Raw genomic sequence first — 26,899 nt, forward strand, 5'->3', positions numbered from 1 at the left:
ATGAGCAGAAGCCAGTACTCTCAGCAGCCCATCCAGCCCCAGTGGGTAGCCAGCAATAAAGGGAATAAATCTCCAGCTGCTGGTATGTAATTCTTGTGCACAAGCAGGAGAAGATTCCACCCAGCCCTTCTTCCCCTTTATCTGTCTGCAGAGGCCTTTATTGTTTATGAATCTTTCCTTTTGTAATTTATAGCTAAAGAGACATATGATCAAGAAATTGTTTTATTTTACTTTTGTGATTATGAGAAACATACCGAAGGCCTCAAAATAGGACCTTGCGGGCCACGAGTTTGAGAAAAAGGGTAGCCAATCTGCTCTCATTTCAAAAGTTACTTATGGTGCATTTCTTCTTATTGAATTTGCAGAAATCGGGTCACAACTTCATAAAAAGATTCTTGATGAACTCACAGAAGAAAACAGAAAAATAATTCAAGAAGCCGAAGCGGCTGTACATGCTCAGGTATGCAAAATATAAATGTTGAGTCTTGAATTAATTAATTAATTAAGTACTTATTTTCTGCCTCATAAAATATCAAATGTCAAGTTTCAAGTTCAAGTTTATTATAAATTTGATTAATCGCTTGTTAAAAATTCAAAGCGATGTACAAAACAATAAAATTACAAATTTCTGGGGGAAATAGAACTAACCTGACAAAACATAACAAACAAAAGGAAAAAATGGGGAGAGAAATACAAGTTGTTGATAGTAAATAAGACACGTATGGAAAAAAAACAATAGGAAGGGAGAGAGCAGTGTGTTTCATAAACAAACACATAACAAATAAGAGAACCTCAGTGTCTCCCCTCTCTATCCCCGTCTTCTCCTCCACCCCCCTGCTCCATCTCCCCCCTGCCTCCCTGTTTCCAACATCTATCCCAGCCAACAATCCAGCATCTCCCCCCCCCAATGTTTCTTAAATCTTGTCTCCACTTCTAGTTCTTAAATTTGCAAATTTGCCGGCAGACAGTGAGCAGTGATTCACACATGTGCCTGTGGCTTCCCCAGAACCTTCTTTCTGATATTTCCCCCCACCCCCACCCCCACCCCATGTGGAGGCAGGAAATTGTGTCAGAGGGAAGACTCCAGGGCTGATCACAGCCAACGTGTGAATCGCTGCTCATTGCCTACTAGCGACCTTTAAAAGTGAAGACAAAGTTCAAGGTACACTGGGGAAGAGAGGGGAGCTGCAAGACTGGGGGATATGCCAGATCATTTGCAAGGAGGAGAGGGAGAGATGCTGGACTGTGGGTGAAGGGAGAGAGGATGAGGGCTAGCACACAGAGGTACTATATTTGCCTAGCACATTTGCCTTTTCCGCAGTCATTCTCCACATAGCAGTTCTTTCAGTCTCACAATTGGTTTTGTCTTCTTCCTTTCACTAATAAATCTGAAAAAAGTTTTGTCTACCCTTTTCACATTTCTAGCCATTTGCTTCTGCTTTCACCAGACGTATCTCTCTTGACTTCTTTCAGGTTCATCCAGTATTCCTTTCTTTGTTCCTCTTCTTGATTTTTTTTTTTAATTTCATGAACGTCAATTCTTGCCTTTATTTTCTCCGCCACTTGTTTGGAGAACCATATCGGTTTCCTTTTTCTCTTGTTTTTATTTCCATGCCATAAGGGGACCTACGTTTTTCTGGCACTGAAGGATATATGGTCTATTAATAGGCTTTCAGCGGCTTCCTTCCAAATTTCTGTCCTGGGCTCCAGTGTGTTTAACCCCAACCATGATGGTGCCGTAATTCCCACAAGCTGCAGGTTTTCTTTGAGATGAAAGCCCTGAAAGGAAGGTGGAAACAGCCAGGCATAACAGTTGAATAAATAAATGTAAAACGGCCACATTAATGAAAGTGTGATTGGCAAATTCCTGTTTTGTGCTTCCCCCCCCCACCCCAGGCTGAGAGAGAGAAAAGAAAAGCAGTGAAAGAAGCCATTAAAACAGTCAAGAAAGAACAAAAAGTCGTCATACAAGATTTAGAAAAGGAACGTGACAACGTGATACAGGTCTGCAGAAAGCTTTGTTAACTATCACTAGGCGCCTTACCGTAGGCGTCTTTTATAGCAGTGCGTCGCAAACGTTTTAAGGTGCGACACACTAATCTCGCGGCCGCGGTTGGAGGGCACCTGGAAATGCGCGGATGTCGACATGATGACATCACGCTCGTGCGTGATGTCATCACATTGACATCCGCGCATGGGCAGATGTGTGACCCGACAAATATGTGTAGGACATTTGCGCCCCGTCAATTGCACTCCATACAGCGAATACTAATTTTGTCTTTTTGAGGGTTACAAAGTAACCCTCTTTTTTGAGGGCCCCCCCCCCGCACTTAAAATATTCATTAACACTAGTGTGATTGACGGGGCACCATTGTCCTGCGTGCACTTGTTGGTGCACCCATTTAACGGGATGCAATTGTCCTGCGCGCATTTGTCGGTGTACTGCGGAGATCTTCTCCAGCCACAACCCTGAGCCTCCTATTACTGCCTGGGGGTGGGGGGAGGGGTGCTGCAGAAGGAGAGGTGAGAAAGAGCAGAGACGCAGGCCCCGGCTGACTGACTACAGGAGGTGCCTCTCGTCGTAAGCAGTCAGCCGGCGCCTCTCCTCCACGCCATCTTGAGGCACACCTGAAATCTGCCGGGGCACACAGTTTGCAAATCCACTGTTTTATAAAACCGGAGCTAAAATGCTGAAATCTTTTGCCTAGTGTGCTGCGTTGGCCATAAAAGCAAGCAAAATATTAGGAATTAGTAAGAAAGAAACAGAGAATAAAACAAAACAAAAAAAAATGTCATAATGCTTCTTTATATTGTTGTGTGCAGTTCTGGTCACTGCATCTTAAAAATAATATAGCAGACTTAGAAAAGGTACAGAGAAGGTGACCAAAATGATTAAGGGAATGGATTGATTCTTGTATGAAGAAAGGCTAGAGAGGTTGGGGCTCTTCGGCTTGGATCAGCTGTGATCTGTTGAGGGAGGGAAGGGGGTTACAGCTAAGTTTCCGTTCGGGACCCTCCCATCACCGACAAACCTCGGGACTCCAGCCGCGTAGGCAGCACTTTAAACACGCTGCTTCGCGGCCTTCTACTGGCGATTTCTTCTGCCGCGTCTGTCTCCGATGATGTCATCAGAGACACGGCAGACAAAATCGGCAGGGAAGGGCGCGAAGCAGCGTGTTTATAGTGCCGCCTACGCCGCTGGAGCCGGGAGGCGACGGAGAGGGCAGGGGGTGCTAGCGGCCGGCAGCGGTGGAGATCAGGGAAGAGCGCGCCTGCCACTTGTCTTGCCTCGCGTGAGGCCAAGACCGTAAGCCGCGCGTGCGCACTTCCTATGTGTGCTACACCTCACGGAAAACGGACGCACGCATAGGAAGTGCGCATGCGCGGCTTACCGTTTTATTATATTAGATAGATGCTTGTGGAAATTGCTATTCAATCAATCTTGTCTGAATGGAAAAGTAGTTCTTAGTTGAGCATGATTGGGTGGTGGAGGATGAATGCTGTATGTCTTGTCGGAAAGTATGAGGAGGTAGCTTCAATTAAGAAGAGTTGGGCATCTTTTAACCCTTTCAGGACCAAGGGACATATTTGTCCCATAACTTTAAAATCCTATCAATTTTGATTGGGATAGTCTACAGTTCTAAATTTGATAGGTACGGATTCCATAGGATACTGCCTTTATGTAAACAAACTGGTTCCGACATTCATTCATTAGCGTCGTTGCCAGATTGACGAGAAGATTCACTTGCCACACTGTCCATAAGCCAGAAGTGTGATTTTTTAAATAAAAATAATGATATTTCACAAAAAAAATCAATTTTTTGGCATCTGCAAGCCCTTTTTACCATAAAAATGTCGTCAAAACCACAAAAATTGGCCTACGATCCTTATGGTCCTGAAAGGGTTAAGAGAATGTGGGTGCCACTTGATGGGGGGGAGAGTGTGGCGCAGTGTGGTTAAAGCACAAAAATTCAAAAATATCACTCCAAAACAAAAGCACCACCCAAGCCAAGAAAGCTGTTTTATTACTTAAGCGAAAGAAAAGCCTCAGACGAACGGAGAGGTGGACCCACTCTCTTCCACCCAAGCGTCATAGGCAAAAAACTTTTCGCACAAGTTTAAAGTTAGCAAAAAAAATAGCCGAGAATGATTCATGGTAAAAACCACTGAACACAAACAGGCCAGGCCGACGATCGTTTCGTGGCCGGTAGCCACCGCTTCAGGGCCTGAGCGCCAAATCCAGGCTATCGGTACGCAGATGCTAACTGAAAGCAGCAGTTTCCAAGTCTCCAAAGAATTTAAGTGCTTATGTTGTTTATTAATGTTTGTATGGGTTCACGGCACTTTGTATTAGTTTTGAAAATTAATACAGATTTTACAAACTAAAGAATTGATTTAATATAATCCTTTTCAGTCTTCCTTCTTAATCAATCATCCTCCTCTTCAAACCACAATAAATAAATAGTTTTAGTGACCTCAGCGTCATATTTCATGTAAAGCGTCATATTTCATGTAAAGCTTGAGTAATGAGCCCCAATTACTATATCATTAAGATAGGTCAATCTAGGCTTTAAATTTCATAAAATAAGATTAATAATGAAAATATAAATTTTGTGGCCGATGTGGAGGCTAGCTACTGCATTTCTCAAGCTTTGTCATAAGTTTTATAATCTAATGTTATGCTTATGTTTAATCTGCATTTGAGCTTTCCCTCCCTTTTCTCTTTTTTCTCATATATATTTTTACTCCTTTTTTAAACTTTATTTTTTATCCTGCTTGTTCCCACTGTGATTATATATCAACATCTGATAGTTATGAAAGAAATAGACAACATGATAAAGTTTTGTTAATTCCCCTTTGTCAATTTTTGCCCAAATTAATTTGTTCTAATCACTAAATCCTTGACCGTTAGTTCTGGCATCATTTTTCCTTGCTTTCTTTTTTCCTACCTCCATCTTGCTTAACCCCCTACTCATGTTGTTTGTCTGATATGCTAACTTCTGCATTCCCTGCTGCATATTCCCCCTACTGCTCCTACATGCACTTTTAGAAAAAAAAGAATGTTCTAGATTTTGTTTAATCAATTATCAAATTACTAATGAATTTATAATGAACTTATACTTTTACTACCATTCATTTATTATGATTTCCCTTACTATGCTAAACTGATTTACTTTGCATCTTCTGCTTCTCTGTTTTACATGCACTCCCTTCATCCTGATTATTTTTATGAATTGCATCTGTTTTATCTCGATCCACTCTAATCATAACTGGAACATAAAGATATGAGCATGTTATACCATATCTTCGACAACTGCATTGGCTGCCAGTTGTGTTTCAAATTCAGTACAAAGCAATCACGTTGACCCTGGTGGTTGTTGTGGATGGCGGGCGGGGGAGGGTAGCAGTGTTTGAGGGGAGAGGAGCTTGAAGGGTGGCGTGCAGTGTGAGAACTGCTAGTGCTGGAGAGTGCGTCTTGTCTACAGGCTGAGTCGGGGAACTGTAGAGTGGCTTTTACCCACCTCCCTGACGGGGAAGTGATGTCGATGAGCCGGAAGGAAGCGTAAGCCCGCAGCTCCATGACCACTGGAGTGGAAGCTGAATCGCTCTCTGGAGACGGTAATATTTGAGAGAATTAAGGAAGATTTGCTTTTTGAGTTTTATTGATAATTGAGAATCCAGCTTACAAATGAGTAAGAAAAAGACCCCTGACTTGAAGGAGTATGCATATTCGGGCTGCAGTCAAGTAAGACGAGAAGAGGAAAGTATGGCCCCGGTATCTGAAGAACTGGCAGGGGAGAGGAATGTGGAATGGGTTCGTCCAGTGGAGAATGAGAGTGTACATAGTATGGAAGAGCTATGAGTATGGTTTCAGGAATTGAAAACAGATATAGCAGCTTTGAGAGAGGATTTGGCAGCAATGAAATCTGAACTTAAGGTGGATATAATTGGTTTGGGACAGCGTTTGGAGGACGCGAAACAACAAGTCAAGGAAGAAAAACACACGCAGCAGGAAAAACAAGTAAATGAACTAATGGATCATGTAGAGGAATTGAAAATAGGGGTAGGAGACAAAACCTTTGCATAAGAGGCCTACCTGAGGTGCTGGAATATCGTAATTGTAAAGAAGTAGTTAAAAAAATATCAGTGTTTATATTGGCTAAAGTCCAAATCGAGAAGCAGGTAGATCAAATTCATATCGATCGTGCACATCGTGCACTAGGAGCAACAAGGCCCAACCAATTTAAGGACATTGAAGTATGCTTTGTACTATATACAAAAGGAGGAAATTTTGAATGCGGCACAGAAACAGGAGAAGATCTTATGGGACACATGAACCATCCATATATGCGGACATCTCACCCCTTACGCTGAGAAGGCAAAGGGAATTTTCACTCTTTACAGCAAAACTAAGAGAATAACAGATACGTTATAGATGGACATTTCCATTTGGATTGCAATTTAACACAAAGGGAGCTAATTATCACATTTCATCTAAAGATGCAGCACTTCAAACTTTTCAATCTTTAGGATGGGGAGAAGAAAATCCCATTGCAGGACAGGATAAGAAACAGCAACAGACAATTCTAACACCAAAATGGCAACTGGTTGGAGCTCTGTCTAAAAAAAATAAGAAGATTATGATTGTTAATGATGAGAATAAGATTTTCCAATCTGACATAAGAACTGTTACATAAACTATATGATAGGAATACTAAAAGAGGAGCTTTGGGTGGTATATATAGGTACTCTCTAGTCTACACGGTATTCGCTATGCAGGCAAACTGGAAAATCCCTTCTCTTCAGAATTACAGGTCTTTGAAACGACCTTACTACCCCGCTGCGGAACCTGGGCTCCCTCCAATTATTCCGCAAGCAACTGAAAACCTGGCTTTTCACTAAAATGTAATTCTATCCCCCCTTACTCTTCTCTTCTATATATAAGTTCATGTAAACCCTTTTTTTCCTTCTCTTCCTATATTTTAAGTTCTTGTAAACCGTGCCGAGCTCCACATCCGTGGAGATGATGGGGTATATAAACTTAAGGTTTAGTTTAGTTTAGTTATCTTTTATAGTCTCTGGAGAAATAAGGGGAAAAGATATGTATAAAGAGTTCTCCAGCGGCAAGGTTCTTCCTGTGGAGAAATGTCTTCGAGTCAAGGGAGAGGGAAGATGGGGAAGGAGGAAGGGGAGAGGGGTTTTGGGGAAGAGAATGGGAAAGGTGTGGGTGGTATGGGGGGGCAGGATGTAAGTGTTTTGTGGTTGTGTGATTTTATGTATGGATGTGATGTGTGTGGGTATGAAAGGGATACCTAATGTCATAATAGAAAGGTTAGAGGAGGGTAAAAGCAATTCTGAGATGTTTGAGTTGAATTTGGTAACTATAAATGTTAGAGGCCTGAATTCTCCCTTTAAAAGAAAATGTTTGGTAAAGGAGGCGTTGCGATTAAAAGTATCAATATGCTCAATTCAGGAAACACATTTGAAGAAAAAGCATCAGCATTAATTGAATACCAAGCATTTTTCTATTTGTAAAGTTGCATCACATCCACTTAAGAAAATCTCGGGTGGCTATTATGATTTCAGGGAAAATTCAGGCCTCAATTATAGAGCACTATGTAGATGAGGAAGGTAGATTTCTGATACTTCATGTAGCTTTGTATGGAAAATTGTATAACATAATATCAGTATATGCACCAAATGAAAACCAGCAAACTTTTTATCAGTTATTACAAGATAAGATGATGAGTATGCCCACTGGGCTATGGATAATAGGGGGAGATTTCAATGTAACTTTATTCCCTCCATTAGACAATACTGGGAGGGTTAATTATTACAGAAAAGATCGGAAAGAATTACAAGGGATGTTGCAAAATTTGGGATTGTTTGATGCATGGAGGCAAGGGCATCCGGGGAAATCTCAATTTACATATTATTCCCATGTACATAATATGTATTCACAAATTGATTTTATTTTTTTGGATAAGCACCTTGCCTCAGACATGAAGAAAGTAGAAATAGAAGCACAGTTGTGGTGAGATCATGTACCAGTGGTTATGTCTTTGAATAAGGAACTTGATAGACCTCTCCAATTTTGGAGATTAAACGAAAGTGTATTAAATAATGAGGCAGTATTAGCAGAATTAAATCAAATTATCCCAGAATACTTCATTATAAATAATATATCTGAAGTGGCTTTGAATATGGTGTAGGACGGCTTTAAAACTTTTATTAGAGGCCATTAATAAAATGGGCTGCTATAATGAAAAGGCAAAAAAATCAAGAAGACACTTGCTACAGACACAACTTCGAGAATTAGAAGAACAATTTATTAAAACACCAACAGACTCTTTAAAACCTAAATTAGAATTAACACGAACAAATTTAAAACAACTATGGGTAGATAAAGTACAATATGAGTTGCAACTAGCTAAACGTCCATTTTTTGAGGAGGGAAATAAGGCAGGCAGATTGGTAGCACGTCAATTAAAAGCAAAGAGATCCCAAACATTCATTTTTATTACATTTGGCGAAGGTTAATATTTCCCCAAAGGAATGGGAATCAATTTATATGATAACACAACGTATATCAATATCAGCTAATCTGGTTGAACAAAGTTTTAGGGCTTCTTTTACAAAGGCACGCTAGCAGTTTAACGCGGGTAATACCACGCGCTAAACCGCCGGCCGCGCTAGCCACTACCGCCTCCTCTTGAGCAGGCGGTAGTTTTTAGGCCAGCGCGGGGGATAGCGCGGGATGAAAAGTCGGGCGCGTTAACCCCCGCTAGCGTGGCTTAATAAAAGGAACCCTTAAAGTACTATATCGATGGTACCTATATCGAATTAGACTATCAAGTTATTGCCCCAATAGGACTGGAGTGTCCTGGAGAGGCTGTGGTATGAGTGGTATTTATATTCCTATGTGGTATAACTGCCCTTTAATACAGGTTCTATGAAATAAATGTGCCTTTTTATTCTCTGAAATGTTGAATACTGTTATAGTATGTGATGCTAAATTATTTTTGTTGCAATATAAACCGGTGGGAATGGATAAGACTGTATTTAAGGTCATATGTGTATGTACAGGAGTTGTTATACAGGAAAAAGCAAGAACATGGCCATCTGTTAATATTCCCTCTATGCCTCAGATTATTCCGGGTATACGGCATGCATATTATCTTAGTCAATTAACAGCTATTTGTAGAAATCAAATAACTGGTTTTCAGAAGAGGTGGGAATCTGTGGAGACCTGGTATGTTAAATACAATGTTGAATGAATGAATATTGAAATTTATTAGATATTAATAACAACAATTAGTGTTCTATTGACCTCAGATTGCTTTTATCTGTGAGAGGTTTAAATTTAATATCCGTTTTGGAAAGGTGAAAGTTATGTAATTTGGATATCCCTAGAATGATTGTATTTTTATGTATTGTGTGCGTTTCCTTTTATATAAATAAAATGTTTTTCAATTAAGATTTATAATAAAATAAAAAAAAAACCCAAAGCAATCATGTTATGTATGTCATCAATTTCTATATGGTACGATGCCTGAAATTTTACAGAATATGATGTCTCGTTACCAACCACAAAGCAATGTTACTTACCGTAACAGTTGTTATCCAGGGACAGCAGGCAGCTATTCTCACTAGTGGGTGATGTCATCCGACAGAGCCCCTATACGGACATCTTGAAAGCATGTCTTGCTTGAAGAAACTTAGAAGTTTCGAGATGCCCGCACCGCGCATGCGCCAGTGCCTTCCCGCCCGATGTACCGGGCGTGTCTCCTCAGTTCAGGTAGCTAGCCTGAGAAGCCAACCCAGGGGAGGTGGGTGGGACGTGAGAATAGCTGCCTGCTGTCCCTGGATAACAACTGTTACGGTAAGTAACATTGCTTTATCCCAGGACAAGCAGGCAGGTATTCTCACTAGTGGGTGACCTCCAAGCTAACCCCAATGGGATGGTGGGAGAGTTGGCAACTTAAGAAAACAAATTTTGTAATACAGTTTGGCCAAACTGTCCATCCCGTCTGGAGAAAGTATCCAGACAATAATGAGAGGTGAAGGTATGAACCGAGGACCAAGTGGCAGCCTTACAAATCTCCTCAATCGGTGTCGATCTGAGGAAGGCTACAGAGGCTGCCATTGCTCTGACCTTGTGGGCTGTGACCTTACAGGGAAGGGATAATCCAGCCTGGGCATAGCAGGAAGAGATACAAGCCGCCATCCAGTTAGAGATGGTGCGCTTCGATACAGGTCGTCCCAACTTGCTTGGATCAAAGGAGACGAAAAGTTGAGGTGCAGTTCTGTGTGGCTTTGTGCGATCCAAGTAGAAAGCCAGAGCACGTTTACAGTCCAGAGTGTGCAAAGCAGATTCTCCAGGATGAGAATGAGGCTTTGGAAAAAACACTGGAAGCACGATGGATTGATTGATGTGAAATTCAGAGACCACTTTAGGTAAGAATTTTGGATGAGTACGGAGAACCACCTTGTCATGATGGAATACAGTGAAGGGTGGATCTGCCACTAGGGCCTGAAGCTCACTGACTCGGCGAGCTGACGTGAGGGCCACCAGGAAAACCACCTTCCAGGTGAGATACTTAAGAGGAGCCGTTTTGAGAGGTTCAAACGGAGGCTTCATAAGATGAGACAGGACAACATTGAGATCCCAAACCACAGGAGGAGGTTTGATAGGAGGATTGACATGAAAAAGTCCTTTCATAAATTTGGAAACCACAGGATGAGCAGACAAAGGTTTCCCCTGTAGAGGCTGATGGAAAGCCGCAATAGCACTCAGGTGGACTCGTATAGAAGTAGACTTGAGACCAGACTGGGACAGGTGTAGAAGATAGTCCAATACAGACGATAGAGAAGCTTTCTGAGGTTCTGTAGCATTGGAAATACACCAGGTCGAGAATCTCGTCCATTTTTGGGAATAGCATTGTCGAGTAGCAGGCTTCCTGGAAGCCTCCAAGACCTCCCTCACAGCCTGAGAGAACTGGTGAGGGGTTATGTTGAAAGGAACCAAGCTGTCAGGTGGAGAGACTGCAGGTTGGGATGAAGCAGTGAACCTTGATGTTGAGTAAGCAGTGAAGGAAACACTGGAAGAAGTATTGGTTCCCTGCTGCTGAGTTGAAGTAGAAGGGAGAACCAAGGTTGTCTGGGCCACCGAGGAGCAATCAGGATCATGGTGGCACGGTCTGATCTTAACTTGACCAGAGTCTTCTGAATGAGAGGAAAGGGAGGAAACGCATAAAGGAAGCGATTCCCCCACTCCAGTAGAAAGGCGTCTGCCTCGAGGCGGAGAGGAGTGTAGATCCTGGAGCAAAACTGAGGCAGTTTGAAGTTGTGGGGGGCTGCAAAGAGATCTATCTGAGGTGTCCCCCATTGTGCAAATATCTGATGAAGGGGTTTGGAATTGAGCGTCCATTCGTGAGGTTGGAGAAGACGGCTCAATTTGTCTGCCAAGACATTGTCCTTCCCCTGAATGTAGACAGCCCTGAGGAAGGTGTTGTGGCGGACCGCCCAATCCCAGACTCGAAGAGCTTCCTGGCAAAGGGAGGCCGAGCCCGTGCCTCCTTGCTTGTTCACATAATACATGGCGACCTGATTGTCGGTGCGAATTAGGACCACCATGTCGTGAAGGAGATGTTGAAAAGCCTGAAGAGCATTGAAAATGGCTCTGAGCTCCAGAAGATTGATTTGATGGAGTCGTTCCGCACTGGTCCAGAACCCCTGAGTGTGAAGACCATCCAGATGAGCTCCCCATGCATAGTTCGATGAATCGGTCGTGAGAACCTTCTGGTGGGGAGGAGAGTGAAACAGCAAACCTCTGGATAGATTCGAAGAGGTCATCCACCAAAGAAGAGACTGCCGTAGAGCAGGAGTGACTACAATGTGTCGGGACAATGGGTCGGAGACCTGAGTCCACTGAGATGCCAAGGTCCATTGAGGAATTCTGAGATGTAGTCTGGCAAAAGGCGTCACATGAACTGTGGATGCCATGTGACCCAAGAGGACCATCATGTGTCTCGCTGAGATGGACGGGCGAGAAGACACCGACTGGCAGAGTAGAAGAAGAGCGTCCATGCGCTGAGGAGGGAGGAACGCTCGAAGTTGGATGGTATCCAGGACCGCCCCGATGAAGGGGAGAGTCTGGGTGGGCTGAAGATGTGACTTGGGAAAGTTGATCTCGAAGCCCAAGCTCTGCAGAAAACAAATCGTGGTCAAGGTCGCCGAAATGACCTCTGGGGCCGACGGGGCCTTGATGAGCCAGTCGTCGAGGTATGGAAACACCTGAAGACCCATGTTCCGGAGTGCAGCGGCCACCACCACCAGACACTTCGTGAAGACTCTGGGCGAAGAGGAAAGGCCAAATGGAAGCACTCGATACTGCAGATGTAGATGTCCCACCCGAAATCTGAGGAACTTGCGGGAGGCCGGATGAATCGGAATGTGAGTGTAGGCCTCCTTGAGGTCCAGAGAGCATAACCAATCGTTCTGCTCGAGTAGGGGGTAGAGAGAGGCAAGGGTCAGCATGCGGAACCGCTCCTTGACCAAAAACTTGTTGAGGACTCGAAGGTCCAAAATGGGACACAGATCGCCCGTCTTCTTCGGAACCAAGAAATACCGGGAGTAGAACCCCCGGTTTTGCTGATCTACTGGCACCGGCTCGACGGCTCGAAGCCGAAGCAGAGCCTGCGCCTCCTGTAGAAGAAGAGCGGTCTGCATCGAGTTGGAAGGATACTCTCTTGGAGGATGGTCCGGGGGGACCCGTTGGAAATGAAGAGAGTATCCCTCTCTTACGATGGTAAGGACCCAAAGGTCCGAGGTGATCGACTCCCATTGATGATAAAAATGGTGGAGTCGACCCCCGATGGGAAAAACAAGGGAAGACAGAACGTCGGTTATGCTCCCTGGAAGAGAGTCAAAAGGGCTGAGTGGCCTTGGGTGCAGCCGGCATCTGAGGCTTCTGCTGAGACTTCTGTGGAGGCTGCCTCTTCGCAGGCTGTCTCGCTAGGGGAGCCTGTCTTGGTTGATAACGCCTCTGGTAGATTTGAGGCGGTCTAGATGGACGAGACTGTTGAGGCTTAGGCTTAGGACGCAGAATGGATTGAAAAGACTTCTCGTGGTCCGAAAGCTTTTTAGTGACAGTCTCGATAGACTCATCGAATAGATCCGCTCCCGCACAAGGCACATTAGCCAATCTGTCTTGGAGGTTGGGATCCATATCAATAGTGCGAAGCCAGGCCAGGCGACGCATGGCGACTGAGCAGGCCGCAGCACGTGCCGAGAGCTCGAAGGCATCGTATGAGGATTGCATCAGCTGCAGCCGCAACTGGGACAGGGTTGCCACCACCTCCTCAAACTGGAAACGAGCTTCAGCATCGATGAAAGGGACGAACTTGCGGAGGACCGGCAAGAAGAAATCCAAATAAGAAGAGAAGAAGAAATTGTAATTGAGCACTCGAGTCGCCATCATCGAATTTTGGTAAACTCGTCTACCAAACTTGTCCATCGTTCTCCCCTCCCTGCCCGGAGGCACAGAAGCGTAGACCTGGGAAGGGTGAGAACGCTTGAGAGAAGACTCGACCAGCAGAGACTGATGAGAAAGTTGAGCTCCCTCAAACCCCTTGTGGTGAACGATGCGGTATCGAGCATCCAGCTTGCTGGGAACCGCAGGGATAGAATACGGTGTCTCAAAACAGCGCATGAAAGTCTGGTCCAGCAATTTATGCAAAGGAAGCCGAAGAGTCTCCGCCGGAGGGTGAGGCAAATGCATCGTATCCAAATACTCTTTAGAATATTTAGATCCAGTATCCAAAGTCACATCTAAGTCATCCGCCATCTGTCGGAGAAAAGATGAGAAAGACAATTGGTCCGCCAAGGCCGGCCGCCGAGACGGACTAGACGGAAGTGGAAGCCTCCGGGTCTAGGGAGAGCTGAGACCGGCATGGAGAATAAGAGGTAGATGGTTCCTCATACTCTGGTCCCTCCGGTTGGGAAACATCGGACGATGAGTATCCCAAACGTTGCATCTTTTTCTGTGGGGACACTTCCGAATGACGTGAGGAGTGTCGAGATGAATGACGAGAACGATGCCCCTCCCGGTGCCGGGATGGGGAGCGAGAACTTCTGTGCATCGCACGATCCCCCGAAGCCTCTAAGGAATGGATGGGGCTCGAAGCGGTGGATCGCAGAGGTGGCAAGGATGCGGACTCACGCAGCGCCACCCAAGTCTGGTATGGAGTGCGGAAGAACTCTTCCTGCAATGCAGTATGCCCAGGACTCCGAATATCAGGGACCGTCCCAGCGCCCTGTTGCCTTGGAGGAGTAATGGGCTCTAAAGGTGGCATATCAGGAAGGGAAGCCCTCCTGGAGGCATCCGCCGCCCTCCGCCGATCCCCCTCGTCGAGCAACGAGATCGAACGGCGAGGGGGAGGGGGCGGACCGCCCTCAGGGACCGGTGCTCGGACTTCACCCTGAATGTTGGCGATAAGCCGGGGTCCCATAGTGTGCATAAGCTCGACAAACTGAGCTTCCAGCAGGGATCGAAGCGAAGCCGATATGGAGGGATCCGCACCGAAAGGGGGTCCTCCTGCACGGTCTTCGCGCTCCTTCGCGGCCAAGTGCTTCTGCTTAGTAGCTTTGGGCACCTTGATGACCACGGGAGGGACAGTGGAAGGCGGTACCTGAACCGAAGAGACCGAGGCAGGCGCCGCAGCGGAACTGGAAGCCGCAGCTGGTGTAAACGATGCTGGCTTCACGATGCCGGATGCGGAAGTCGTCGATGCAGGTTTCGAGCGAATCGGTGAAACCTCAGCAGATGTAGAAGCAGACAGATCCTTGGCAGTCTCCATCTTGAACATCGACTCCCAAAGTAAGCAACGCCGCTTAAACGAGCGCGCAGTGAGCGTGGAACAAGGCCTGCACGATTTCGGAACGTGGTCCGGACCAAGACACTGAAGGCAGCGTCGATGCGGGTCCGTCAACGAAATCGCACGCTGGCACTTGCTGCACTTTTTAAAACCGGTGATTGGCCGTGACATAGGCTGGAAAATCGACGCTGCAATGTCGAAAGAGGTAGGCCGCAGCCACGAGGCCGGGCCGGCCGAACCGCCGGAAGAAATAATTTTGAACTTTTTTTTTTTTTTTTTAAATAAAGTAAAGTAAAGTGAATTCAAAGAAATAAACCAAAACGCGGGTCAAAGAAGGCAAAGAAAAACTGAAATTCAGTCAGCGCAGATTGAAGATAACTTCTCAGCTCCGCGGAAAGAAAAGAACTGAGGAGACACGCCCGGTACATCGGGCGGGAAGGCACTGGCGCATGCGCGGTGCGGGCATCTCGAAACTTCTAAGTTTCTTCAAGCAAGACATGCTTTCAAGATGTCCGTATCGGGGCTCTGTCGGATGACATCACCCACTAGTGAGAATACCTGCCTGCTTGTCCTGGGATAAAGATCCTTATGCATTGTTGGAAACAAAGGCCATCCCTAAACATGCAGATACGAATGCCATGACTTTTACGTGTGCAGGAGTCAAGTTATGGAACGGCTTTGTTGGCCAGATTAGACAATGTGGAGAGAGGAATTCTTCCAACTATTCGTTGAAGTATTTTTCTGAGCAACTGACTTTATGTTAGACTGAATAGGTCTGTTTTGATGGTATTGATGCATTTTTCTGGGCAATTGATTTTATGTTAGACTGAATATGTCTGTTTTATCCTCTGATTTTGTATGGATTATTAACTTTTTATGTATGTAACTCCTTGTAAACCGTTTTGGATTGCTCTGCTCACCTATGCTTGCTGGCTTACTTTACTTTCTCTAACAACCACCTCTAGACACTTTACTTGGATTTTTTTTTTTTTCATTGTTCATCTTTTTTTTTTTCTTCTACTATAGTTTATCTTGTAACTGTAAAATCTTTTAATTATTTCAAGTTCAACTTTAATTTTACCTGTTTTAACCAGTTAGTATTGTTTTAACCAGTCAATATTGTTTTATCTGTCTGATATATATTGCTTTCTCTAACCATTCCTGTATGTCTGTATGCCTATTCCTGCTTTAACCCTTTCAGGACCATAAGGATCGTAGGCCAATTTTTGTGGTTTTGACGACAATTTTATGGTAAAAAGGGCTTGCAGATGCCAAAAAATTGATTTTTTTTGTGAAATATCATTATTTTTTTTAAAATAAATCACACTTCTGGCTTATGGACAGTGTGGCAAGTGAATCTTCTCGTCAATCTGGCAACGACGCTAATGAATGAATGTCGGAACCAGTTTGTTTACATAAAGGCAGTATCCTATGGAATCCGTACATATCAAATTTAGAACTGTAGACTATCCCAATCAAAATTTATAGGATTTTAAAGTTATGGGACAAATATGTCCCTTGGTCCTGAAAGGGTTAAACCCGCAGGCTCGCTCTGCAGGGAAGGCGGCAGAGCCAGGGGGAGCAGAGAGGACATGTCAAGGCAGGCGTTTTGGGCAGGCAGATCAGGGCTGCATGAGGCATTCGGGGATGCAAGAGGTCAGGGCTGACGGGGCAGAGAGCAGGGCCTCAACAGAACAGGAGAGTCGGAAAGACGTTTTCAACTGCTCCCCAGCAGTCGCTTCTTCAGCTGATCGGCCAGCCCAGTCGGATATGAAATTTTGTGTTGTGAATCGCGTCCCTGCCTACTTTGCATGCATTTCCCCCTCATTTGCACGCACAGATTAGAAACAGATCGCAGAAGAGGTAAGTGAATCAGGCCGGAGGGAAATTTAGTCGTAAAGGGGTTGCCAACTGATCGGTACACAATCGGTTTGCTTTGTGAATCTAGGCCTAAGTCATGAACTTCTGTTTGATATGCACAAAATGGTTTTATTATTGTGAAAAATTCCTCCTGTATTATTTTAAAGCTATGTACAGTCTTCTTTTAGTCTTTGATTAACCCATGCATTTGAATCATTTCCTGATTCTTCCAATTTGCTATTGAATGTTTTTCTATAACTTGATCCTTCAGATAAATTTTTACTATATTTATCCTTTTATACACTCATATATGAAATTTTGTATTATATTAGAAACAATCTATGTTTTCCGATTGCCCTATCTGTGGATTTTTATTCATTTAACTATTTATTTATTTATATATTTTGGGGGCCTCCATATCCCTATCTCTTAAGCTGATTGAGATCACCTAAATTAACTCCTCCATTTTTGATAAGGATCTCACCCCTTTTTATATAGTTCTGCTACACTTGTCTAATAACCCCTTCTCATATTGACAGTTGTTCTATTACATAATCTTCTGTTACACCTGTCGACCTAATATGTAACCATGTACTTACTCATTTTTAAATTAGCTTTTTCCAAAACATACCCTTAAGCGTCGTGGGACTCGCTGGTTCTCATGCAGCCCATGCGTTGTCCCTGGTTGTCACACATACATTTTCATTACTTAGTAAAATCTTGCATTACATGTGGTTTTTTTTTTTTTTTTAATCTCCCTTACATCTCTGCAGCTGTGCTCACATTTCTCCTCTTCCAATGTCATCCGTCATACCTTTTCTATGAACTAGTCCATCACATCACCCTATGACTTGCATTAGATTAGCAAGATGGAATGTGAACAGTCTAAACCAGTGGTCTCAAACTCACAGCCCGGAGGCCACATGCGGCCCGCCAGGTACTATTTTGAGGCCCTCGGTATGTTTATCACAATCACAAAAGTAAAATAAAACAGTTTCTTGATCATATGTCTCTTTGGCTATAAATTACATTATTATTATTAAGACTTAGCCAAGAGGAAAGATTTATAAACTATAAAGAGTTTTACCTCATGCAAAATTGTCATTTCTTTAATAAGACATTAACTATTTTTTTGAGGCCCTCCAAGTACCTACAAATCCAAAATGTGGCCCTGCAAAGGGTTTGAGTTTGAGACCAGTGGTCTAAACCATCCCATCAAAAGAAAGAAAATCTCATCGTATACTTCTCATAAAAATATCGATATCCTTCTCCTACAAGAAACTCACTTGAATCCAGATGATTATTCTAAATTAAAATTCGACTGAGCTGAGACATTCATCCACGCACCTGCCATCTCAAAAAAACGTGGTGTCTCTATAATTATTAAAAAGTCCCTCCATCACACTATCTTGCAACAAGCTTTTTATGTGTCAGGTAGATGGGCTATCAGTAAAATCTAAATAGCGGAACACATATTTTCCATACTGACTATCTACGCTCCTAACAGCGACTGTAAAGATTTCATCTCTGATCTCCATAATATCATTCTAGTATATACTTCCCATCCCGTCATAATTGGGGGCGATTTAAACTTACCACTTGGTACTTGATAGACATTCCTCCTCCCAAATCCGCCCCCCCTAATATGTGGATTTAATTAAAGATTTTGGTTTCATAAACCCATGGAGGACCCTCCATCCTTCAGAAAAAGATTTCACGTTCTATTCCGCACCACATCAAATTTTCACACGTATTGACTTTTTTCTGATTTACCAAGTAATGGAATGTGAGATCAGATATTCTCTGAGCTAGCTAGCTCAAGAACATCTGTCATCAATTAAACCACGAGGATTTTAGGCACGAACCTGAAATATTTTAGACAAAGAAAAAAAGAAAGATAGAGGAAGACTAATACCTCTACAAATATTTTATATATTTCGTTTCCCTAAGTCCAGTTTAACCAGCAACTTACATAAAGAGAATATTATTATGCTTTTTCTTACTATTAACCCCTAGTGTTTTTCTGGCCTTGGCAGCAATCCATTTTCAATTTTTTAATATCTTTGTACCTAACTTTTCCTAGGCTCTTAATTGGGCATAGGCCTTATCTTCCACAAATGCGTTACTAGCTAGATTTAGCTAGAATCATATGAAAAGTAGGTGTCTTGCATGTACCCTGCACACTATTCATTCCAGTACAGCATGCCACAGCGCCCCCTGTCTGTTAACACCACTCCTCAGGAGGCTAAGGGTGGGGCTGGGGTGTGACTTGGGCAGGCCTGGGGGCGGGGCTATTTGTCCAGATTTTACAGGAGTAAAATCTGGTAACCATACTCACAATCTATATAATATACCTGAGGTAATGGAGGATTGAATGACTTGCTTAGGGTCACAAGGAGCAGTGTGGGGGTTCGAACCCACAACTCCAGGATGCTGAGGCTTTAGCTCTAACTACTAGGCTGTTTCTACCTCCATATCTGCCTTTTAGTTGTATTAAACTAACGGGGGAAAAAAACCTCTTTCTAAAAATACAATGAAGTTACTAAGTAGAAAATTTAAAACAAATTGAAGAAAATCATGGGAGATGCTGGAATGTTGGACACCAAAACCCTACCCACTACCCCATGCTCTAACCTCTGGTATTGTTAGGAGCAGGACTCATACCTGCTTGCTGCTGTGACTGGGAATCCTTGAGCAGAAAGCAATGTGGGCTGCCCCAGGTGATGCCTGTGAAGCGTTACCTAGCAGTATTCAAATCTAGGCTAAAAGCCCATTTCTTTAAGGTTGCTTTTAACTCCTAACTCCCACTCACTTGTAAACAACCTATGTGGTAAAAGCAGTTAGCTCAGTAGTGTTTAAAAAAAAAAGATTTGGACAAGTTCCTAAAAGAAAACTCCATAAGTCATTATTAAGATGGCTTTGGGAAAATCCACTGTTTATTCCTGGCACAAGTAGCATAAAATCTGTTTTACTCTTTTGGGATCTTGCCAGGTAAGAACATAAGAATAGCCTTACTGGGTCAAACCAATGGTCCATCAAGCCCAGTAGCCCGTTCTCACAGTGGCCAATCCAGGTCACTAGTACCTGGCCAAAACCCAAAGAGTAGCAACATTCCAAGCAGTGGCTTCCCCTGTTTCTTTCTCAATAACAGATTATGGACTTTTCCTCCAGGAACTTGTCCAACCTTTCTTAAAACCAGCTACGCAATCTGCTCTTACCACATCTTCTGGCAATGCATTCCAGAGCTTAACTATTCTTTGAATGAAAAAAAATTTCCTCCTATAGGTTTTAAAAGTATTTCCCTGTAACTTCATCAAGTGTTCCCTAGTCTTTGTAATTTTTGATGGAGTGAAAAGTCGATCCATTTGTACCCGTTCTACTCCACTCAGGATTTTGTAGACTTCAATCCTATCTCCTCTCAGCCGTCTCTTTTCCAAGCTGAAGAGCCCTAACCGTTTTAGTCCTTCCTCATACGAGAGGAGTTCCATCTACTTTACCATCTTGGTCGCTCTTCTTTGAATCTTTTCTAGTGCCACTATATCTTTCTTGAGATAAGGAGACCAGAACTGAACGCAATACTCCAGATGAGGCCGCACCATGGAGCGATACAGGGGCAGATCTCTGCACTTGTGATATGGATTGGCTACTGCTGGAAGCGGGACACCGGGCTTCGGTCTGTCCCAGTATGGCAACTTTTACATTTTTTTTTTTTTTTAAATTATATTAATTTTTATAAAACTGAAGAATTTTCTTGAAACTGGAAAACAAATTGTCAGTAGAGAAAAGAAAAAACCTCAATGTACAACAGTAAATAAGAAATATATCCTGTAACTGAAAGTCCTCAAATTAGAGAGTATCCAAGAAAGCAAACAATATAAATTGGGGGGAAAAGCAATATAAAGAATCAGGTAATTATCCTGAGAGAGAATAATATTTTTCATTATCCGCTAATATTCAGACACCTAGTACTGACTAGCTGAAAACTGATTGTGAAGGTTCCAAAATGGGAACGACCATTTGCAGGGAAATACTTAAGTTCTAATGTTTTTTCATCCTTCTTAAATAGGAAGCTATACACCAGGCTGAAGTAAAAATGGGTCAGGATATGGAGACTGAGTTGAAGAAGGCACAGGAAGCGGCAGAGCTCCACATGGATGAAGAAATTCAAAATGTGCTCAAGGCATGCTATGAAGAGAAAATGGAAGCTGTAGCGCATGAGAAGCACCGACAAAAAATAATAGCTCAGAGAGCACAGGTCCTCTTAAAAAGGTAAAATTGAAAAGTTTTATTTAATACAGTTTTATTTCCTTGTTATAGACATGGAAGGAGGTAACAATCCAAAGTGCCTGTGTTGATAGAAATTCTGCAGATACTTTTGCTCATAAGATTTGCGTCAATAATCAAGTTTCAAGTTTCAAGTTTATTAGATTTTAATATACCGACCATCAAACAAATATCTGGCCGGTTTACATTAAATTAAAAAAATAAGTATTGAAAAAGAAATTAATATAATAAATATTTAGAAGTGCATATAGTGAACATTAAGACATAAACAGGACAAACTTGACAGTGAGGAAAAAAGGGAATGGGAGGGTAAAGTTACATTGTAGAGAGAAAAGGGAGAAAGGGGAAGTGGGAATTAAACATATTGGGTGGGGAAAGATCTTTTAAAAAAAAAAAAAAATTAAAAGTTATGAGAATGAAATTATCGAGAAGAGTAGAATCTAAACATAAGAGAATGCATCGCGAAATAGAAAAGTCTTTAGGCCTGTCTTAAATTTATCTAGTTGTTGTTCATCTCGAAGTGGTTGTGGTAGAGAATTCCACAATGTTGGGGCAGAAACAGCAAAATTTATTTTCCGTGTGTAATAGAAGTGTTTTATGGAGGGAATTAATAGGAGATTTTGATTTGTAGATCTCAAAGTTCGTGATGAACATTGAGGAATGAGGAGTTTATGAAGAAATGAAGGCTGATGAGAAGATTTTATTTTGAAAGTCAAGAGGATGATTTTATAGGTGATTCGGTGAGCCACGGGAAGCTAGTGTGCATCTTTCAGGACTGGAGTGACATGATCATATTTACCTAGTTTATAGATGAGTTTTATTGCAGTGTTTTGTATTAATTGAAGGCGTCGGATTTCTTTTTGGGGGAGACCGTTGAGAAGGGAATTACAGTAGTCTAAGTGGGAAATAATCAAAGAATGAACCAGAATTTTGATAGATTCGGTCTGCAAGATTGAAGTTAATGAGCGAATGATACGAAGTTTATAGAAACATGTTTTTATTACTGAACTAATATGGTCGTGGAATGATAGATCTTTATCAATAATGACTCCTAAAAGTTTTATTTTTGTTTCCATTTGAATTGGAACAGATTTAATAGAAATTTTTTCCGGTAGAAATTCGGTATTCTTAGTTGAAAATAGAAGGCTACGGGATTTGTCAATATTGAGAGAAAGTTTGTTAGAGTAGAGCCAGTCATTTATGGTGTCCAGTTTATTGTTTATATCTTTTATATCAGAAATGTTAGAGGTGTTGATTGGATGAAGAAGTTGAATGTCATCTGCATAGGCAAAGATCGTAAATCCAATAGATTGAGCTAAGGTTAGGAGAAGAGATAGGAAGATATTAAATAGTAAAGGGGATAGAATGGAACCTTGTGGGACACCATAGGTTTGTGATAAAGAGGTAGTGGTTTCATTCCTTGCATGGACTTTAAAGCTACGTTCTTTGAAATAAGACGTGAACCATGAAAGTGCAGATCCTGTGATACCGCAATCTTTGAGTCTGTTTAGGAGAAGAGAATGGTCAATGGTATCAAAGGCTGCTGAGAGGTCGAGTGAAATAAGAAGGACAGATTTTTGATGATCATGATAATAGTGTATGGTTGAGATGAGGCCTAGCAGTGATAGTTCCGTTGAGTGCGAAGAACGAAAACCGGTTTGACAGGGATGTAAAGCAAAGGTTTTTTCGATAAATTCAGAAAGTTGAGTGTGAATGATTTTTTCCGTTAGTTTCGATATTAAAGGAAGATTAGCAATAGGATGGTAACTTGCTGGAAGAGAGGGATCAGAGTTGTATTGTTTAATTTTTGGAAAGACGAGGGCAGTTTTCCAGGCCGAAGGAACAGAGCAGTCGGAAAGAAATTTGGATATCATTTCCCAGAGATACGGACCAAAGAAAGAGAAGAATTTTTTGAGGAGAGAAGGAGGAATACTCTCCAAAGGAGTGTTAGAGGTATTTAGAGATTGCAGGATGGGAAGTAAGTTAGCTAACGAAGGCATTTTAAAGGTTGAGCAAGAGCTGAATGAAAGATGAGAGGAATCGTTGGGCATATGTGAAGGAGGAGCAGAAGAGGCAGGTCCGAGATGAGATCTAATATCCTTGATTTTTTTTATCGAAGAAAAGTATTAGTTCATTTGCAGAAGGGGTGGTAGTTAGGGGTAGTTTTTTTTTAGAGTATTTTGAAAGAGATTGAGCAAGATTGAAAAGAGTAGAAGAGTTGCGGGTGGTAGTTATAAGTAGTATTCTTTTTTGGCTTGTTGAATAGCATTTTTGTAGTGAGAGGCTTTTTCTCTGTACAGAGTGAGGAAGTTATGAAGAGAGGTTTTTCGCCATTTATGCTCTATGGAGCGAAGTTGTCTGCGAAGAAGGGTGAGATTTTTATTATACCAGGGTTGTTGTTTGTTTTTGTGGGTCTGGTTTGGAGTGAATTTCTTTTTTTCTTGTTGAGGTGCCAGAGAGTCTAATAGGGATTTTGTGGAAGTATCCCAAAGAGAAGTTTGTTCGTCGAGAGAAAGGGAAGAGAAGTCTGTGAGGTTTAAATTGAAGAGATTCTGGATGGCTGTGAGAGTAATTTTATTAGTATTACGTGTAAAGTATGTATCTTTTTTTGTTTTGTTTTTGGACATTACATAAATTTGAAGGGGAGTTTAGTTGCCAGCTGATTAGGAGGTGGTCAGACCAAGGTAAAGGATGAAATTGGAAGTTTTTGAAAAGATGGGTGGTAGTAGTAGGGCAGAAAATAATGTCTATGGTGTTGCCGGCTACGTGGGTAGGCGAGGAGATGAGAGAGGTTAATGAAAGGTCAGAAATCAGAGTTAGAAGTTCAGAGGTGTTGTGATGGTTAGGGGAATTGAAATGAATATTGAAGTCACCGAGGATAATGGAGTCTGGATAGGTGATATTGAATTCTGATATGGTGGAAATGAGAGTGGAAAGTGAAGTTTTAGTTACCGGAGGGGGAAGGTAGATAAGAAGAAAATTAAAAGAGGGAGAAAATTTGATGGAAAATTGAAGAGTTTCAACTGAGGCAGTGGGGGATAAATTTGAAGTATTAGGTTGGAAGGGGATGGAAGTATGATAAATAACAGCTACGCCTCCTCCTTTTTTACCCAAGCGGGGGTGAAAGATAGCCTTAAAGTTGGGAGGGCAAGCTTGGGTTAAGTAGGCTTCTTCCCCCTGGGTTAGCCAGATTTCGGTGAGGCATAGGATTTGAAGTTTATGTTGAATGGACAGTTTTTCTTCTATGCAACCTCCAAACATCTCTGGACAAATCCCCCCTTCCTTCCTAGAGGAAGAGATCTTCAGCTGGCAGGGCTCTGGGAAGCCCACTCATTTATATTTTGCATTTGGGTAGGAGGCATGGGGCATGGCGGGAAGAAAATTTAGTGCCCGTCATTTTATTGGACTAACACATTTATCACTTAGCTTTCAGAGGTTAAAACCTCTTTCTTCAGATCAGTAAACTATACTGCTGTTACAATATCCCTGTCCTGACCTGAGGAAAGGAGTTATGGTCTCTGAATTATTTAAAAAAATGTTTTTAAATTAGTTTAAATTTAAGTTTTAAGTTTATTAGGATTTTGTATACCGCCTATCAAGGTTTTCTAAGCAGTTTTACAATCAGGTACTCAAGCATTTTCCCTCTCTGTCCCGGTGGGCTCACAATCTATCTAACGTACCTGGGGCTATGGAGGATTAAGTGACTTGCCCAGGGTCACAAGGAGCAGTATCATCTTATTTCCATTTTCTATTAATAAACTATTATCAATACAGCTACAATAATACCTTATCCTAAAGCAAAAATAAATAAATGAAACAACTAGAAATTTTTTCTACCTTTGTTGTCTGGTTTCTGCTTTCCTCATATTCTCATCATTCTCTTCCTTCCATCCACTGTCTGCTCTTCCATATGGCATCTGCTCTCTTTCTATGCCTCTTCCAGAAATTATCTGTCTCTCCCTTCCATCTCTCTCTCCCTCCCCCTCCCTCCCCATTGGTGTGGCATCCATCTTCTTCCTTTCCCTCCTCCAATGGTCTGGCAACTCTTTCCTCTCCTTCCCTTCCCTCTCCTACACCTCCATGCTCTGGCATTTAACTCTCTCTTCTCCCTTCCCCCCACTTCCATCAGCATCTGCCCTCTTTCTTTCCCTCCAACCCAATTGCATCCAGTATCCTTCCCCCTTATGTTTCTCTACCCTTTCCTTACATACCAATTCCAACAGCATCTGCCCCCTTTCTTTCCCTCCAACCCAATTCCATCCAGTATTCATCCCCCTTATGTTTCTTTTCCCTTTCCTTGCACACCAATTCCATCAGCATCTGCCCCCTTTCTCTCCCTCCACCACCCTTCCATACCATCCTTCTCACAACCCTTCTATACCACCCTGCCCCCTTTCTCTTCCTCCACCACCCTTCCATACCACCCTGCCACCTTTCTCTCCCTCCACTACCCTTCCATGCTCCTTTCTCTCTCCCCCTCCAAACATTGCAGCTGCCGGCTCTGCCCTCTGAGCTCCATTAGAACAGCTGACAGCAACGGGTTTCCCCCCTGCATCAACGACAACAGGCCCCCTCGCATCAATGGCAACGCTCCCCGCATCAATGCTCCCCCCTGCATTAACGGCAACGGGCCTTGCCCCCAGATCAACGGCAATGCCCCCCCCCCGCATCAATGGCAACGCGGCCAGATCTCTTACAGGAAGGTCCCGCGATGACTGCGTCTGCTGGTCCATCCCTCTCTGACTTCACTTCTTCCGGAGCAAGTAAGTGATGTCGGAGGGGGATGGATCGGCAGATGCAGTCATCGCGGGACCTTCCTATAACAGAGCCAGCCACATTGCAGTTGATGGGTGGAGGAGGCCCATTGCCTTTGATGCCAGGAGGGGGCAAGGTAAGTTGTCCTCCTTAAGCATGCCCCCCCTCACAGTTTCGGGCACTAGGTAGGCATGTGCCTACTTGGCCTATTGATTAATCCAGCCCTGGCCATAGCAGCGGTATAACGTCGCTGGAAAAGTGCTTGGATTTTAAGCATTACACGTTACATAGAGCAAGAAATCTTGCTTCCACTGGAGTAGCAGGTATTATGGCTCTACAAAAGATTAACAGTAGACCACTTATCTGAAAAGGTCAGTTCATGGCTCTAACATAGTCTGTCTTACATCAGGAAGCCGGAAGAATAAGCTTTTTATTTTAATTTTGTTTGCAGTGTGCAGTGCCTGAGTCCTTTGACATACACACTTGATGTTGAACAAAGACACTGCACACTGCAAACAAAATTAAAATAAAAGCTTATTCTTGCTCTATGTAATGTGTAATGCTTAAAATCCAAGCACTTTTCCAGCGACGTTGTACCGCTGTTGTGGCGCCTTGCTGAAGAGCTTATAAGCACATTTAAATATTTTAAAGCCTTTAAATGTTATTTGATGACATCAAAAGTTATTTGATGACATCTGTCTTCCCCCTTTCTCCCACCTATGGTCTGGAATCTTTATCCTCTCCTTCACACAGTCTGGCATCTCTCTCCCCTCCTTCCTTTCTCTCCTCGCCTCTTTGTGGTCTAGCATCTCTCTGTCTTTTCCTTTCCCTCCCTCTTGCTTATTCTAGAATCTCTACCTCCTCCTTCCTTTTTCTGGTCTGGCACCTCTCTCTTCTCCCCCCCCCTTCCCCATCCAATGGTCTGACATCTCTCTCCTTCCCTTCCCCCATCCCATAGTCTGGCATCTCTATCTGCCCCTTCCCTTTCTTCCACTGGAGGTCTGGCATCTTTCCTTCCTTCCTATTTTGTAAAATGAAATATGGGAATTAAGTTTTTCAGATAACTGTAAGCGCTGGTCGCTAATATGTTTTGACTATTTGCTTTGTTTGTATTGTCTGTG

The 26,899-nt window shown here is 42.9% G+C and overlaps 1 protein-coding gene across 1 annotated transcript in view; it reads left to right on the forward strand.

Moving 5' to 3' along the window:
* C3H6orf163 (chromosome 3 C6orf163 homolog) overlaps positions 1-26,899 on the forward strand; it is a 32,842-nt gene continuing 5,943 nt past the window's right edge. The window contains exons 1-4 of the mRNA XM_033936357.1: positions 1-82; positions 366-460; positions 1,897-2,004; positions 20,806-21,008. Coding sequence (XP_033792248.1) covers positions 1-82; positions 366-460; positions 1,897-2,004; positions 20,806-21,008 — 488 coding nt within the window. The remainder of the gene's footprint in view (positions 83-365; positions 461-1,896; positions 2,005-20,805; positions 21,009-26,899) is intronic.

Source organism: Geotrypetes seraphini, chromosome 3, assembly GCF_902459505.1.
Source record: "Geotrypetes seraphini chromosome 3, aGeoSer1.1, whole genome shotgun sequence".
NCBI lineage: Eukaryota > Metazoa > Chordata > Amphibia > Gymnophiona > Dermophiidae > Geotrypetes > Geotrypetes seraphini.